The 17923-nt window shown below is 50.1% G+C and overlaps 1 protein-coding gene across 5 annotated transcripts in view; it reads right to left on the minus strand.

Moving 5' to 3' along the window:
* The window catches only part of CELSR3 (cadherin EGF LAG seven-pass G-type receptor 3), a 70459-nt gene extending 53196 nt beyond the window's left edge, over positions 1-17263 (minus strand). For all 5 annotated transcript variants that reach the window (XM_045023257.1, XM_045023258.1, XM_045023259.1 and 2 more), the window contains exon 1: positions 13885-17263. In XM_045023257.1, coding sequence (XP_044879192.1) covers positions 13885-17194 — 3310 coding nt within the window. In that variant the 5' untranslated portion in view covers positions 17195-17263. The remainder of the gene's footprint in view (positions 1-13884) is intronic.
* Positions 17264-17923: the final 660 nt, after the last annotated feature.

A 17923-nucleotide genomic window follows, 5' to 3' on the forward strand; every position in this document is an offset into this window, starting at 1 on the left:
CAACTGGGGGTGGGGGACATTCTGATAGTGCCTTTCGACCCTTCAGAGGAGTTAAATCAGCAATGAGCACCCACAGGCCAATACCCTGAACTCAAGAAGCTGAAGGTCCCTCAGGACACTCCTCTGAAGGTCCCTCTTCCCAGCGTTACCATTTGTGGAGAGTGTTAGCATATCAGTGCCTAGCAAATACTAGAGCCCAGACAGAGGGGGACACAGGACCATTCCAGAACTGATGCAAACGGACTCAGGGCTATGGGAGGTCTGCTGGAATGCCATTCCTCCCGCCGCCCCCCCCCGCCCAAGAAATGACATCCTTATCAATCCCCCAGCTGTGCTGAGAAGACATAGCCCATGCATCAGTGACTGACCTCTCCTTGGAGGTTTCAGTGTTGCTGGCATGATGATCTGCCTGAGCTCACACAAACAGCAGCCTCCTAGACCTCCCCATCAACCCAATGCTGCCAGGCCTCACTGCACCGCCCCGGCCCTATCTTCTACAGTGCACTGATGCATTCAAGCGGAACTCACAGCATCCTGTTTCCCAGACTGGTGCAACCACCCGCCCTGCTTTTTCCAGGATACTTCCGATTCCCAGGGGATGCTGCTGTTTGCAGCATCATTAGTTTGTGCCCCCAAAGGATTGTGGGCCAGCGCAACAACCTCAGCTCCCCTCACCACACACAATCACACAGCTGTGATGCCGAGACTTTCTCCTGCACAACCAGCCTGCTAGAGACACAGGACTCAGTTTCTCTGCACATAGCTTCCTGCTGTGTCACTGCCCCTAGAGCTGTGGCAGGGCCTGGAGGTGAAGGGGCTCAACCTTTTCCCTGCGGGCTCCTTCCTAGCCCACAACAGTAGTGCCTGTGACAGCAGCAGCCCCAGGACAACATGATTGTGATGGAATGGCTCCAGCAAAAGCGCTTCCGGAGAATAAGAAGTCAAGTCATTACGCTCTGGCCCATACATCTCCGCTCTCTTTGTGCTTTTATTTATACACCTTTCATATTGTTTCCTGCAGCTGAAAACTGAAAGATGAGTTCTCAGCTACTCCGCCTATCTATAACCCACGCTGCCTGCTCCTCTCCGCTATAACAGAGCACCTCCGGATCCTCAGCCAGTGTAACCACTCCATTAGCAGGACACCACACCAAAGGCGAGATGCGGCCCTCACACAACAGTCAGAATGGCTCCTACCATTTCCAATGGGAGGGGGGAGCTGCTTTAATTACTAGTGTAAGTGCACAGAGCTTTTTTAACTCATATTAATAATCTCTGTCCCACCCTCCACATGCTCCTGCGCAGAGAAGCATCATTGTGTTCTCAGTGGAAGGTCTTGGGGGACCCAAAAGTCCTTCTGGTCTCCCCCACATTGTTCATGTCATGGTGTTGTGAAAGGGAGAGCCTGTATCCTAGGGACAGCACAGCAGGAGGATATTATCAGCCCCTCACTCCATGTCTGTGCTGCCAGCCCTGCCGACTGGGAGATAATTGCATTCGCTATCTCCTGCTGCGCTGACATAACCTGGGCTTCAATGCATTACATACAACCAGTGGGCATTGTTGCTGGGATGCGCAAGAGGGCTGACGCTCCAGTAGACAGCTGCATTCAGATCTTACTGCGCTCACAAGTGAAATGAGTTTGGGGGACTCAATCTAATCCCTGTTAAAGGCTCCAAATCACAGAGCCCCAGCACAATCTGTCACAAATGGCCCCGTCAGAGGTTGAGGTTGTAGGTTTGTTGGCAGCACTGGGAGCTGCAAACCCTCCTGAGCTCTAACTGGAAGCTTGGTCTCAGGAGATGAAGGGCCAACGTATTTAAGTGCTAAGCTCCCCATTTCACTGCAACACTCCTCCAGCCCCCACCAGCTCCACGCTGCCTCTGAGCTGCCAGAGCAACTTGGCTGAGATGCCAGCCCTTTGATTTCCTCAGCCCCGTTTGAAGTTCAGCGCTTGGGAGGATTTAAAAGATTGAAATTTCTCCCTTTTCCCTCTCTCTAAAAGGTGACTGCTTTTCTGCAACCCTGAAAATTCCGGTGGAAGCCTCCCTCACAAACACCAGCACTGGAGCTCTGGAGATAAGATTCAAACAGGGCTGAGAAAGAGCAGGGGCAGGAAGGAGAGAGAGGCACCATAGCAATCACCCAAGAGCTAATCTCCTGGTGGATGGCTTGGGGGCTTGCTTTTCATTTTAAATCCAACTCGTTATGTTTCATGTGGAAGTGAGGCAGAAAATCTCACCCGAGTTCTCCTTGTGAAGCCCCCACTGCTGACTCTGTCCGACTCAGAGGCAGAGGAGGTGGTGGTGGGGATAATGGAGGGAACCATCGCTATCTGCACAGTATGAATAGAGGTTAGCACAGGCTGGCGTAGGCCAGAAAACAACTCTGGTTCCAACCAGTACCGATAGGATGCTTTTTACCTGCTTAGATCTCAGGGAGAGAGGCAACACCATCTAACCAAGAGCCCTCCATTCGGGTGTCCTGAATGTGTACTCTCCTCCTGATTGTTGGGTGTACTGGGAATCCCAGACAAGAATGCAGTGACAAGAAGTTGTCAAAATTGGATGACTGTTTGGTGGCCCCCACGTGAGATGAATTTGGGGCCTGTGTCACAGAGCGCACATCTATCAGAGAAATCAAGGACTGGCTAGGCCATAGAGTATAAACTCTGCTTTGATTGCTACAGGGGGTCTTTCTGTTGGCAGAAAGTGGTGGGTGGGAAGCTTCCCCAACTGCTGCTTTGCTCTGTAGGAGAGAGGCCTTCAGTCCGCAGGACCATCAATCTAGCTTGGAAATCCAGACTTCAGAAATTAGAGGGATGGCCAAGGGCTATGAAACACCCAAATGCTAGCTCTTCCTCTCATCTGGGGCAAACTGAGCACCACCAACTCTACAGCGAGTGAGTCTTTTCAGACCAGACCCTAAACCAGGGGTCGGAAACCTTTCAGAAGTGCTGTGCCGAGTCTTCATTTATTCACTCTAATTTAAGGTTTCGCGTGCCGGTCATACATTTTAATGTTTTTAGAAGGTCTCTTTCTATAAGTCTATAATATATAACTAAACTATTGTTGTATGTAAAGTAAATAAGATTTTTAAAATGTTTAAGAAGCTTCATTTAAAATTAAATTAAAATGCAGAGCCCCCCCGGACCGGTGGCCAGGACCAGGGCAGTGAGTGCCACTGAAAATCAGCTCACGTGCCGCCTTCGGCACGTGTGCCATAGGTTGCCTACCCCTGCCCTAAAAGGTGAGCTCCCGTTCATCCTATGTGGACAAGACAGGTAACTGGGAACTTTCATAAGAACTGAAATTTGCCCCATATCTCTTCCCTGCAGGTGCTGGATGTTGACTACTTCCTCCCCACCCCAGAGGTGGTGGTTCCATTTATGGGGCACTCAGGGTAGTGAAGTGGTGAGGCCCTCTAGCAGGCTGCCTTCTCCATCCTTTGGACCACCACAAACAGGCTGCATGCTTCTGAGTTTATAGACATGGGTGCTATTCACTGGGTCCCCTCCACCAGTACAGCCCTGTACAACAACATACCATTGGAGCTTTGGAAGTACACTTCCTTTCAGTCCACCCTGGGGAGAGAGCGAGGGAAAGATCGCATCCTGCTGCATTCCCTTACCTTCCTTCCTGTGCTTTAAGTGTTCCCAGCTGACAGGCTGATTGCTCTCATTAGCTCATCAGCCTGCTGCCTAATTAAGTCACTGAGCACCCAGCCCCCCCAATTAAATCCATTCCCTGAGGGAAGTAGCTAGTACTGTACCTCAGGGGACATCTACACTGCAAAAAACACCCTGCAGCCATGAGTCTCAGTGCCCAGGGCAACCAACTCAGGCTCCTAGGGCTTATGGTCTAGCAGGGTAGGCATTCCTGCTTATGCTAGAGCCCGGGCTCTGGAATCTGGCAAGGGGGAGGGTCTCAGAGCCTGCGTTCCCGCCCAAGTGGGAATGTCTATGCTGCTGTTTTTAGCCCTGTAGCACGAGCCCAGGGCTTGCTGCCGCAGGGTTATTTTGCAGTGTAGCTGTACCTTGGGTTCTAGTTCCTAGCACTCTGCCACAGGCATGTGGGGCTGCATGGTGCCAGGCGGAGGGGAAATGTTAAATGGGATTTTTTACAAGTCCTAGATATGAAGGTCTCCAAATAAACAGCAGCCCTTTGGCCCTTTTTGCTCCGCTTCATTAATCAGTTTTTCAGGGAGGTTGTTACTCTAGCGCTGATTTTGAAATCCCCTATAGCACCCTTGTCAGAATCAGGAGGGGCAGGGGTCCCAGCATGGCAGCCTCTTTGTCCACGTGAGGGGGAGGTTGTTAGGACTTTGCATTGCAGCCCCCTGTCTGGAGGAAGGGAGGGGATTTGAGACTCTGCACTGCAAGCCCATTGCCTCCTCTTTCCTTGCCCATTTTCTTTTCCAGTAATTGCAAGTACAATCTGTGTGTTTGGTTGGTTCCATCCCAGTTGGCTCCCACCCATAGACAGAGGAGCTCCCTTCACTATGCTCACTGGGTGTTCAGTGCCAATCAATAGGCGGGGGGCACATGCCTGATTTATAGCTGTTAGAGCTTAGCAGACACGGGTCTGGGTTCTGGGTCGGACAGGAGAATGCCTGGCAGCAGAACTCTGAGCAGCGAGAAGACGACATGCCGGACTGGAGGCAGGGGGCTGGGTGTGTACTTGGCTTTGGCCTCATCTGCCCTGAGACTGGAAAGCACAATAAGCACCTGTCTAGAGAAGCCTGTGGATGAAGGAAACAAACTCTCCATCTCCATTCAGATGCTGCTGGCTAGACTTGGGATATGCCCCTCATCCCCACTGCCTTGTATTTGAGCCCTGAACTGCTGCCTTCATGCTATGGTGAGTAGGAGGCAATGAGACATGGGAAGGGAGAGGCAACAAAAGTCACTGAAGCTGCATCAACACTGCCAGGCAGAAAGAGAACAAGGAGCTTCCGTCCCTCTACACCTGACGCCCACAGATCTCTGCACCCCCTCAAGCCTTCATTGCCTCTTAAATAATGCCCGTGTCCTCAGGGAGCGATGAGCTCTCTCCCTGTGGCTGATGCGTCGGGGGGGGGGGGGGGAGGGACGAAGCGTCTATCCAGCATTAGACAGCAGGACTGTCAACAGCTCATCAATACCTCAGATTGATCGACCCAGTGGGTCCCAGAAGCTGTGATGAAACAGGGAATTTCCCACGTGCTGCAGCGGCTGCCCAGCAGCTGCACCTACTTTTCTGCTAAGCATATCTGACCCAGTGTGAAGTGCCCTGCGTGTTTCCAGTGCTACAGAAACGATAACTGAGCTAGTGGGGCAGCCAGTGTTGGACTCATCTCAGGACTTCCCTCGTCTCTGGAGACCTGGGAGATGAAGAAGCAGCCCTGACGTCTCCTGAGGGGAACTCAGACCCAATGAAGGGGATCCCGATAATGTGACAGTTTGGATCCCAACCTTGCGCACTCCCCACCCCCGCGGGCTGACTGTGTAGAATCAGCCCTTCTCACCCAAGTGCTGGGAGGGTCATTCTGAGGGGCACTTCCCCACAAATGGAATGTGCCTGAGAGCAAATTTCCAGAGGATCCCCTATTTCCCCCTGTCCTCACAGAATGGACTTGTGCCATATTAGTGCTGCAGACTGGGGATGACGCTGAGACTGGCAAACTCATCTCACCTCCGATGACACGCGATACCAGAATCCAGACCATGGATGGTGCTTATAAAGCACAAAGCTGCGATAAAGACTCCACCAGGCCTTGACAATGCATTCCCTGTTTGCGCCAGCATGATGATCTGTTCATTGTAACATACCACCCAGCCCCTGCTTTACACAAGGGGGCTGCTAGTCCAAGTGACCCCATGTGGGCTGTTCAGTATTCACAGTCTGCACAACACAATGCATCCCACTGACAGTACTGTCCTTGCGGAGCTCAGGCCTTTGCTTGGCCTCCCTGTCCCTGCCACATTAAGGGGAAGCAGATGGTTCAGGGAATGACCCTCCAAAAAAACAAAGAAAGCCCAAAGCCGACTGGAGGCACTAACACCCCAGGGAACCATTTAATCACAGACTCCTCAGCCATTCTGATTAAATCCAGGCCCCGGTGAATGGATGGAGAGCCAGATATTGGTGAATATTCATGTCCTACAAAGAGGGGTGTCCTGGAAACTTGCCTACAGGGAAGGTAGCGAGGAGGTGGTGGGGGGGGGGGGGGGGAAGAGAGCTTCCAGCCTCAGGGCACACCCAGGTCCAGCAGCAGGGAGGAGGGCTTGCTACTTTTGCATTGAATTGAGGTTTACAATAACCACGTACAAAGCTGGAGAGGTATATAGCTATAGAGACTGGAGAAATATATAGCTATAGAGAATTCTTTCCTGGGTGCTGGCTGGTGAGTCTTGCCTACATGCTCAGGGTTTAGCTGATCGCCATATTTGGGGTCGGGAAGGAATTTTCCTCCAGGGCAGATTGGCAGAGGCCCTGGAGGTTTTTCGCCTTCCTCTGCAGCATGGGGCAGGGGTCACTTGCTGGAGGATTCTCTGCAGCTTGAGCTCTTCAAACCACAATTTGAGGACTTCAATAACTCAGACATAGGTTAGGGGTTTGTTACAGGAGTGGGTGGGTGAAATTCTGTGGCCTGCATTGTGCAGGAGGTCAGACTAGATGATCATAATGGTCCCTTCTGACCTTAAAGTTTATGAGTCTATGAGATTGAGGAAGCAGCTCAAAGTGCTCCACCCCCTCAGGATAAGCCCACCTATCCTGATAGAACAGGAGCCCTGGATAGGCCTGCGTGCCTCAATGCCCCAGGTGTTTGCACTGTTGCTGTAGATGGTTTGGTCCCAGGATATTAGAGAGACAAGGCAGGGTGAGCCTTGAGGTAATATTTTTAATTGGAACAACTTCTGTCGGTGAAAGTGACAAGCTTTCCAAGAGGAGCCCTGTGTCACTCGAAAACTTGTCTCTCTCACCAACAGAAGTTGGTCCAATAAAAGATATTACCTCACCCACCTTGTCTCTCTCACTTCCTCAAGGGAGATCCAGCTATACACCTGGAAAGCTGCTCAGCCACCCACTCCACCCACTTATTCCGGAGGAGATACCCATCTATATGGCCTGAGAGGAATCAGTTGTCAGCTCCTCACTGCCCATTCCTCTTCCAAGCTGCACCACTTCCTGTCCCTCCTTGTCACATACATACACCTCTCTTTCTCCTTTCAGACAGGTTGAGATGATTTCATCTCATTTGAGGGGGTTCAGGGAGGGTTCTTTTCCATTCATTTACCAGCCTAACCTTGTCTCAGTCCATGAGGTACTCAATGCTGCATTATGATGGACCATCCCAGGCTAACTTTGCAAGTGAAGAGAGGCTGTGAGGTCTCAGAGGCTGCTCTTGAGTTAATGGCCTGAGAACTGAAAATAAAATTGCAGCCACATTCTGTAAAACACCCTCTGAAGAGGAAAGGGAAGAAAGGAGCAGAGCAGCATGGCCAGGCTAGGCTAAAGCAGCCTCGCATCTTTATCTCCTCTTCAGTCACACTGGGGCCTCTTAATTTCTCACAGCCATGGGGCTGTCCGGCTTGGGGCTCCCTCTGTTTCTCCCCTACACACATACACACTTTGCTTTGTCATTCAGTGCCCTGGAGCAGAGAACATTAGTGTGTGAGAGCTTTTGCAGAGGCTTTGTGTCCCTCTCTGCCAGAGAACACCTCTATAACAGTAGGTTTGGGTCCATCCATGGTGGAAGCCATGGACAAAAGCTTGTCTGTATTTTGGTAAATAAATGGCCTTTGTGTATGATCTTTACACCCCTGTCCCAGGCTCTCTGAGAGCAAGGAGGACAGAACATTCAATCCCTGGCCACAACCACCAGTCAAGCTCATTTTATCTCCCTTGCATTGCTGGTAGCAGCATGAGCTTCTAATTACTCTCCACTGACATGCCCCGGACTGTCTTGCTGGACCTCCTTGCTGAGACTGCCAGCCAATGGAGATGATTATTGCTAATGGTGATGGGAACATAGGGAGTGTGGGGATTTAGGATGGGTGGAGGGGAATTACACATTTATTAAAAACCTAATCAACGAGCAATGGAACACTAGACAAGTCAGTTTGAACAGTGCACCCAGGAAAATACTCCACTGTGACATGGCAAAGGGAATATGGGGAGAAGTTTGCTCCTGCATTTACTTAACATGGAGCTTGGAAAGTGGTTCCTTTATCTCCCTGCCTGTCCTTTACGACACCTTTGCTGACCAACTGAACCAGTACTTACAGAGGACAAAAACCAGTCTGTTTAGCTGGTTGTAGAGATCAAAGTTACAGTCCCAAGACATAGTACAAGATGTCAGAAGCAGGGCTGAGGTTAGTGGCACCACAGCTGCAGTAGGAGGGGTGGGAGTATAAGGTACAGCATGGCCATTCTTATCACAACCCCCCTGTATCCTTTGCAGTCACACACAGCTTTTCCAGGGTTCTTTCTTGTTTAATCCAAATTCCAGGATCCCCCACCTCAATGCTGGGGTCTAAACTCTTGTCAATAAACCTACATAATTCCCATAATCAGTAATGGGAGTCACACATGCATCTGAATAGCAGAATATGTTATTTTGCTGGTTCTTTCCTACTGTCCTTTACAGGTTGAGTTCTTCTCCCCAAACACGCAGCAACTAATCACTTATTTATTCATCAGGCTGTTATGGACATCCTGGCTGTTGATTCCTATTAGACACATGGGCTTAGGGCAGTGGTTCCCAAACTTGTTCTGCCGCATGTGCAGGGAAAGCCTCTGGCGGGCCGGGCCGGTTTGTTTACCTGCCACGTCCGCAGGTTCGGCCAATCGCTGCTCCCACTGGCCGTGGTTTGCCACTCCAGGCCAATGGGGGCTGCGGGAAGCGGCGCGGGCCAAGAGATGTACTGGGGTCCGCTTCCAGCAGTTCCCATTGGCCTGGAGCAGCAAACCGCGGCGACAGGGACCCGCAATTGGCCAAACCTGTGGATGCAGCAGGTAAACAAACCGGCCCGGCCTGCCAGGGGCTTTCCCTGCACAAGCGGTGGAACAAGTTTGGGAACCATTGGCTTAGGGTAAAAGACTGTCAGAAAAGTGAACTTGGGTTGGGAATGGGGGTAAGGATGCTCTGCTGTTCCAGCTAAGGTATTTACAAGGTGCCAGTCATGCTGGGCCAGATCCTCAGCTGGAATAAATTCATGCAGCTCCATTGAATTCAGTGAAGTTATGCCAATTTACAACAGCTAAGAACCTAGCTCACTGTATCTAGGCACTATACTGTTAAAGATACTGGGTAAGTGAAAGCCAATGGACCTAGCAGAAAGCCAACCACCAATCACATTCAAACCTCTGACCCCAGAGTGAACGTCACTAGATGCTACATTATGACACAATTACATCTGCTCATGACAAATGCTGCGTGAGGAAGCAGCCATCAGAGACTAATTCTGCACACTTGGAGCCCATCTCCAAAGTACAGGGAACAAGTTCAATTCAGGATATCCCAGTTTATGGTTAATACTCAAGCCTGAACATCTCAGTAGTCCCTTTCCCCCTAATGATAGCTTAATGTCTCTTTTTCTGGTGTCCAATGCCATGCAATCAGAAACAGCGAGGGATGCAGAATACACAGTCTTACTGTTGTTTTTCCTAACACTTCAATCACCAGGCCCCAAAAGCCAAAGATACAGAGAAATCAATGCCTCATAGAAAACATTTTATTCAGAAACAATTCTCCCTGAACACCAGCTTTTCTGTATGTCCTCTGGGACCTTTGTCTTTTAGGAACTCAGCAGCCTCTGATGTTTCTTTCCCCATCTCATGTCATAATCCTGTTTGTAGCATCACAATCAGTTGTCTAAGAGAGGATGATGCCATCACAAAAAAAAGATTCACAATGTACATATGTGGGAATAAGGAGCAAGAGAGATGCCTATGTTGGAAAGATCTTGGTGTTTTTTACAAAAATGTCTTTAGGAGAAAGGCATGAAAGGAAAGCAAAACTAAGAGAGAATTGTTTCTGAGGTAAATGTTCCTCTCTATTTTCCAGGAGGCATCAGCAGCTCTTTCAAGTTTCTGATATATATAATTGGGGGGAATTGTGAAATCTTGTGAATCTGGTCAAATTTAACTTACATAGTGTATTATCACGAAATTAATTACAGGGCCTCTTGCCTTGGCAGCTTCAAATATGAAGATTAAAACATAACATCCACGGACAACACCAGACTGTTACTTAACACCTAACCTAAATAAGTGTGTGTTGCACCATGCTCTAAAGGTTACTAGTCTTGGGTTCTAATGGACCTGCAAGGGGAGCAAATTCCAAAAGCAGGGCTGCTCCAGAACAAAACTTGGCACCAGACATGGAGGGCAAATTCATCCCTGTAGTAACTTCACTGACTTCAATAGAGTGATTTGACTCAGAGTGTTTAAACTAAGGACCTGACAATGAATGCACCCCACTTGATCTTAAATGCCATGGTGAAGTATAAGGTAAGAGGCACCTTAGATAACTGGTTCCCAGACCTTTCCGAGCTTTAACAATCATCACCAACACCTTGAATTGCACCGAGACGCAAACAGGGGTCTAATTCAGAGAGCTGAACTAACAATGTTATGTGCTCACTGTGAGCTACCCAGACCCTGCATACTGAATCAGCTGGTGTTTCAGGGTGGACTTCGGAGGTAGCCCTAAATAGACCATATTCCAGTTGTGCAGCCTGGAGTAACAAAGGCGTGGATGACAGGTGCAAGTTCTCAGGCTCCTGGCTACTTGGTAAAGACTAGTCACCAGAGCTGTTCGGGAGGGGCAGCAACTGCTGCAGTAGGACTCCAAAGTGCAACCCATTTTGGTTCGAGTTGGGCATGCACTCTCACCACCTGCCAGGATGTGGAAGGTTTTGTGCACTGATATCCACTGTAAAAGATTTCAAGCACTGATGAGACAAAGTCTCATGCAAAATGCTAGCTGCCATGGAATAGTTAGCTATTGTGCATGGGGGTTTTGATCTTGTCACTTCCTAGGAAAAGGCTCGTGCTGTGATGCCTGCCATAAGACTTGCCAAACCAGGTTAGACCAATGGCATTTCTAATCCAGTATCCTGGCTCAACACTGGCAGATGCTTAAAATGAATCTGCAATAACCCCAAAGTGGGTTTTATGCATAGAGAACACTAATGATGATTGGCTCCATAGGAAGCTGCATCCAGCCTTCTTTGGACAGAGTATAGGTCTGACATGGGGTCTTTCAGAGGGATTATAGGGGGAATCCAGGTGGAACCACCCACCCACCTTCAGGAAACTCCTGTACATTTTCCTTTGAGACCTGCCACTCCAACTTTAACACTTTATTCCTTGGAGCCAAAGAAGTCTATTGTTTTTGCTGCCTATCAGTGGTTTTGTTATTTCAGTCCCTGTGCAATAATATTGTTTTAGTACTATCAAAGTCTTCCCTTCCTCCTCACACCATATTAACCCTACCAATGACAGGGTCCCATCCTAGTAGATAACAAATACAGCTGGCAGCCAAACAGAGATGGAGACTGAATAGGCACTTAGCCTTCAATTTAGTGGTCTATTCTGTTTCATATTTTCATATATTCAGTTTAGTGGTAATCTATTCTTCAATGTAGTGTTACGTTCTAACCTTCCTTCCAGTCTGTAGCCCTCTAGCATTTTACCAAATTGACCAAAAACCCACACAGAGCAATGAAAGCTTCTCCCACACTGGGAATGTTCTTGGTCTGTTATATGATCATAGCTCTGGGTATCTTACCAACGTGCTTTTATTGCTGTGAATCTTCAGAAATGAATGTACTCGTGTTACAGAAGGAAGTTAATTTTGGTGCAGTGGCTTTAGGACTGCACTGTATATAAATGAACAGTGTAATCAAATTTTAATTTCAGTTCATTTTAATCTGCAAAGTGCCCCTAGCCCTTCCTTTAGATGTCACTATAATTGTGTGTTGATTCCGACTGTGAGCTTTGGGCCTTCCATCACTATATGTTTATAAAGCACATGGACAGTGCTCAGTAAATAACAGAATAATAAAAAATGCCATGGCTACAGGAAGGTGACATTCTTACAAAGCAGGGTCTAAACCTAAACACCACTCGCGCCCACTGAAGCCAACAAAAGGCACGTTTTCCATTCTGCTCCCCTCCTGCAAGACTGGGCTTCCTTTCTTATCCTTCTCGCCATGGTGAGCTTAGCTTTTTCTAGCCTCACTTCCACTGGAAAATGATGACATGGTAATTTCAAGAGCCTTGTTGTTCTAAGGTAGTTTAGTGCAAGGCCTTGAAATGTGATTTCCTCCTGCCTTTGTGCAGGGTTAAGTGTATTAGGAGGCAGAGTCTGCATAAACATACTCTGGCAGAAGCAAGAAAGGTCAGCACCGCTCCCCCCATCTCTAGTAATCAGCCTGTGCATGTGTGTGTCTGAATATGATATTACCCTGCCCTGCAGTTACAATTAACCCCTAAAGAACCTCAATCTAGTGAGGCGCTGTAGCTGAGTACGCTGGGCTGGACTGAACATATCAACATTTAAAGCCCATACTGCATCTTTTGAAAGAAACAAGGGCCTTATTTTCCGAGCTCACTCACTAAACGAGTTGGTAGGGTGGGGGAAGGGGGAGGAAGGGTTAGATGGAAGCTGAGGATCTGAGGAAAGTCATGAATAATGTATGCCTCCCTAGACACAGCTAAATAACTTAGCCTGTGTCACTGATACCCTCTAAATGGACACCTCCCCCACCTCCTTCTACAAGTCACACACAGGTTATTTGGTATTTCAAGAAACACCCTCTACAAGGCAGGAAGGATGGTCTTGTGTTAAAGGCAAGGGACTGGGACTCACAAGATCTACATTCAGATTTGGCTCTGCCATCAGTTTCCTGTGTGACCTCAGGCAAGTCACTTAATCCATCTGTGCCTCTGATCCACATCTGTAAAGTGGGGATAATAATAATTCTCTATGTCACAGGGGAGGTTAGTATGGATACACACATTAATACAGGGGATACACACCACACAAGGACCTACACTGACAGTTTAGGGGATACATTTTAAACCTCTCTTCTAAAACTTTGTGCATGATCTTTTACACCTAATTTCTGTGCATGCAACAACTTGGACTCCAAAAAATGAATTCAAAATTGTAGAAAATGCTTTTGAAAATGGAGCTCTAAATATTTGTAGTATTAATATTCCAAAGCCAGAATTTTATAACATAAACTATTTTTGGAAGGGCGAGAAGAACAAAAAGGGGAATGGTAACAGCAAACATATGAATAAGATTTTTTAAGGGGCTGAGTTCAAGCCCCAAGCTTGATCCCTCACTCCCTGAATCAGCAAAGGCTGAGAGCACAGTAGCAAGAGCATGCTCAGGCCCCAAAGGATGGGAACGGCTTGCTCCCTAAGCTAGGAGGGGCTCAAAGCAAAGCAGAGATGGCACATTTAGCCCCAGGGTCAGCAGCCTCTAGGAACCAGCAGGAGCAGTCTGTTCAGCCACCAGGAAAAGCAGTGTGCTTCCCAAGCCAGCATCCTATGCAGTGTATCACAGAAACTTGCCTTTACTAGAGAGAGCACCTCATGCTTAAAGCTATGACTAACTGATCTTCTAGCTAAATAACAACACTTTGCTGTTATACAGCATTGTCATCCTTACATTTCAAATGCTTTACAAGACATTCCCGTAGTATGGATATTATCATAAGCACCCATTTTATTTTATTTTTTCAAATTTTAAGTAAAATAATGGCCCAAATGCTGAAAATTCAGCACCACAAGATACATGTTGGAGTCTCCAGCCTGGAACCACCTGAACCTCTCTAAGAAATGTTACACTATCACAGTCATCCAACGAGTTTAAATATCTTACCTGTGACCGTCACTAGCATGGAGGCCACCAGGGGACGATTGTTGTCCAGTTTACGGCTAAGCCTCAGCTCACCACTTGACTGATTTACAATCAACAAGTGCAGTTCATTGCCCCGTTCAAAAGTGTAGATGAGCTTGTCGGACACATCTGGGTCATAAGCCGGGATCTTCCCTATGACCCCCGAAGGGAAGGTGTTGGACCTGTTGGAAATGTAGTTGTTGAAGAGGATCTGGAAGTTCTTGAGGACAGGGCTGTTGTCATTCTGGTCAATGAGCTTGATGTGGACTGTGGCTCTGCTGACCAGGGGGGCAGACGTGGCCTGGACCACAATTACATACTCGGGCTTGGTCTCATAATCCAGGTCAATCAAGGCAGTGAGCTCCCCGGAAAATATGTCCATCTGGAAGATCTCCGGGATGTTGCCTTCCACAATCTGATACATGATCTGGGCATTGGATCCCTCATCTGGGTCAATGGCTGTGATCTGGGCCACCACAGAGCCCACAATGCTGTTCTCCTTCACCAAAACCTCAAACTCTTCAGCTGGGAAAACAGGGGCATTGTCATTCACATCTTGAACAGTGACTTGAATGTTGACTGGGGTTCTTTGCGCGGGGACCCCCCTGTCCACAGCATAGGCAGTCAGCTCATAGACTGGGACACTCTCTCGGTCCAGCCCACGGACAGTACGGATAATCCCAGAGGTGGGCTCTATGGTAAAATCCCCATCCCCATCCTCCCCATTCTGGAAGGTGTATTGTACCCGCCCATTGGTGTGGGCATCGCGGTCAGTGGCAGAGATCTGGAGCACGCTGGTGAATGAAGGGGCATCCTCCGATATAATGCCTTGATAGTGAGCACTGACAAACTGAGGGGCATTGTCATTTACATCATTCACCATGATTTCTACATAGGTGGTGTCCGCTTTCTGAGGGATCCCATTATCTTTGGCAGTGATGGCCAAGGTATAAGTGACCTGGTCTTCATAGTCCAGCTCCGCCTGCAATGTGATGGCACCAGAATCCGCATCAATACGAAACTGAGGAATATTGTCCTCTAGGTAATAAGTGATCCTGGCATTTTCCCCCACATCATCATCAGTGGCACTGATTACCACCACAGTGCTGCCCACAGGACGGTCCTCATTGACACTCTCTGAATAGTGGGCACTTTGGAACACAGGCCTATGGGTGTTGGCATCAGTGATGTTGATATGAATGTGACAGTTGTCATGCAGGGTCCGGTCAGAGGCAGTCACTGTTAGCACATAGCGCCTCTCTTGCTTGTAGTCCAAGGGTAGCGAGAGAGTGATCAGCCCCACTCCTCCCTGAGTGCTGATAGAGAAGCGGTTCCGGGTGTTCCCCCCCGTTATCTGGTAGCTTATGGCACTGTTCACATCCCTGTCGATTGCCGTGACACTGAGAACACTGGTCCCCACAACAGCATCCTCATTTAAACGGATGAAATACTCCTTTTGGGTGAATTCAGGTCGATTGTCATTCACATCCATGACAGTGACAGTGACACTAGCGGAGGCAGATAAGGATGGAGAGCCATGGTCCCGAGCCTCCACCCCAAAGAAATAGTGCTCCACTGACTCACGGTCCAAGGGGCCACTCACTGTGATCCACCCAGTGGCGCTGTTCACCACAAAAGGGGTGTCAGTTGAAATCCCAGTTAGTTTATATTCCAGACGAGAATTCTCCCCGTAATCTGCATCCACTGCCTGGATGTGGATCACTGAATGGCCAAGGGGGGCATTTTCCAGAACGGAGATTTGAAAAGGGGTGCTGACAAAGATTGGGGCATGATCATTAATGTCCATTACTTGGATGCTGGCCATGCCAGTATTGTTAGACAAAGGAGGGCGCCCTGCATCCTGAGCACGTATCCTCAGGGCATATTCACGTTCAACTTCAAAATCCAAAGGCGCCACCACCTGTATTTCCCCAGTCACACTGTCAATGGAGAACTGCCCCCTGCTGTTCCCACTGATGATGTTATAATGGACTAAAGCATTATTGTCTTTGTCCATGTCAGTGGCAGTAACTCGCAAGATTTCTGTATGGGGTCTTATATCCTCTCTCACCTGGACGATGTAGCGTTTTTCACTGAACTGAGGGGCATTGTCATTCTCATCCAGAACTGTGATATAGACTTTAACCATGGCAGATCTGGGCCCAGGCTCCTTACCCTGGTCGTTTGCCTCCACCACCAAAGAATATTTCTCCATTTTCTCTCTGTCCACTTGCCCACTGGTGGTGATCAGACCTGACCTGGGATCTATCTCAAAGACAGAGTGGGCTGCTTGTTCATTCACAAATCGATACCTGATGTTTGCATTGGGTGGGGAGTCCACATCTGTGGCCCTCAGCTGTAAGATAGGGTAGCCTTCTTCTACATTTTCCCTAATAGTCTCTCTGTACTCACTCTGCTCAAAAACAGGGTCATGATCATTTCGGTCAGCAACAGTTACAGCAATCATGGTGGTGGCAGAAAGGCGAGGGACCCCATGATCCACAGCAGTAACCCGGAAATAGTGCAGGTCCATAGTCTCTCTATCCAAAGCTTTGGTGGTGGTGATGAGACCATTCTTGGGGTCAATGCTAAACAGCTCCATAGACCTGCTATTCATCAGGGCATCCATGGAGTAGACTAGCTTCCCAGCCTCCCCTGAATCGAGGTCTTGTGCTGCCATAGTTATCACAGGAGTCCCTGGAGGCTGGTTTTCAGCCACCTGAACCTGGTAATTGTACTGAGGGAAGTGGGGGTGGCGGTTGGCTGCCCTGCCAGTCCTTAATAATGGTAGGAATGCACTCTCTCTCCTCCTCCTTTGCTTGACAGACGGATAATGTGATAGATCAAGCTGGATAGCTGGACCAGGCTTTACTGGCAGGTGAGCAAAGAGCTCCAGGGCTGACGGGCTCCCAAGGTCCACGGCAAAGCAAAGAGTTTGTAAACAGCCTTTGGTGGAATCAAACAGGTGAAAAAACAGACAGGGATCCTGCTGTCTGTGCGGCGTGGGCGGAGCGCGGGCTGGATCGAGTCCCAGCTCCGCTCTAGGAGCTGTCCCGGGCGCAGGTGGTGCTGAAATTGCCTGTCCCAATTCACCGGCCTGCGCCTGCCCTTTAGTATCCGTCTCCAAGCGCACAGGATGGTCCGGGCTGGCCACCCAGCACTCACCTGCGCGCCGGCAGGACCTGCCCCCGTGCGGCTGTCTCCCTGCACACAGCTGAAGGCAGGTCACGAGGGTCAGCCACTCACTGAGGTGCGAGCGGCCGCGGCGGCGGGGTGGCGGCCTCAGCTGCATCTTTGCAAACCAGGAGCGGCTCTCCGAGGCCGGCGGGTACCTCTCCAGGTGCCGGGGCCTCGCCCCCGGGGCCAGGGACCCCCAGATTTCCAGCTGCCAGGGATCCGTGAAGTTAGACGCTCCGGGACTGGGCTGGTGCCTGGACACTTGTATTACGCACAGCCTCTCGCCGTGCAGGGAGGGCCCCGCGCCCGCCGCGCTCCGCCAGCCCCCGGGGGAGCTCGGGGCCCCTGTGGCAGCGCGCAGGTGGCTCCGGCTCGCACAGCCGCAGCAGGCTCCGTCCCTCTGGCCGCCGGCATTGTCCAGGGAACCGGCCGCATTGTCCCGGCCCCGCTGCTGTCCGCTCGCCTCCTCTCCTGGGCTCCGGGCCCCGCTGCGGTCGGTCCCGAGGGAGGCGAAGGTGCCTGGGCGCTCCGGACCCGCACCGCTCTCTGGCTGCTCGGCCGGCTCCCCGCCTTGGTGCCACGGCGGCTTGGTGCAGCCTTTCCCGCTAGTCCTGCGGCCGGGGCTCGGCGCTGCTGCCCAGCCGCCGGGGCTTTGGCTGCGGGGCTGCCCAGCGCCCTCCCGTGCCAGGCCCGGCGGCTTCGGGGGCAGCGCCTGGGCGTTTATAATCCACAAGCAGGGGGAGCCGCCGGCCCGCTCCCCGCGGGCAGCTGCCGGGCGCGGAGTCCTCTTCGTGCCCCTCAGCGGGGGCCCCGAGCCAGCTCGGGGAGACCCACTGCCCCGCCG

This window comes from Mauremys mutica, chromosome 7 (assembly GCF_020497125.1).
Source record: "Mauremys mutica isolate MM-2020 ecotype Southern chromosome 7, ASM2049712v1, whole genome shotgun sequence".
In the NCBI taxonomy this organism is placed as follows: Eukaryota; Metazoa; Chordata; order Testudines; family Geoemydidae; genus Mauremys; species Mauremys mutica.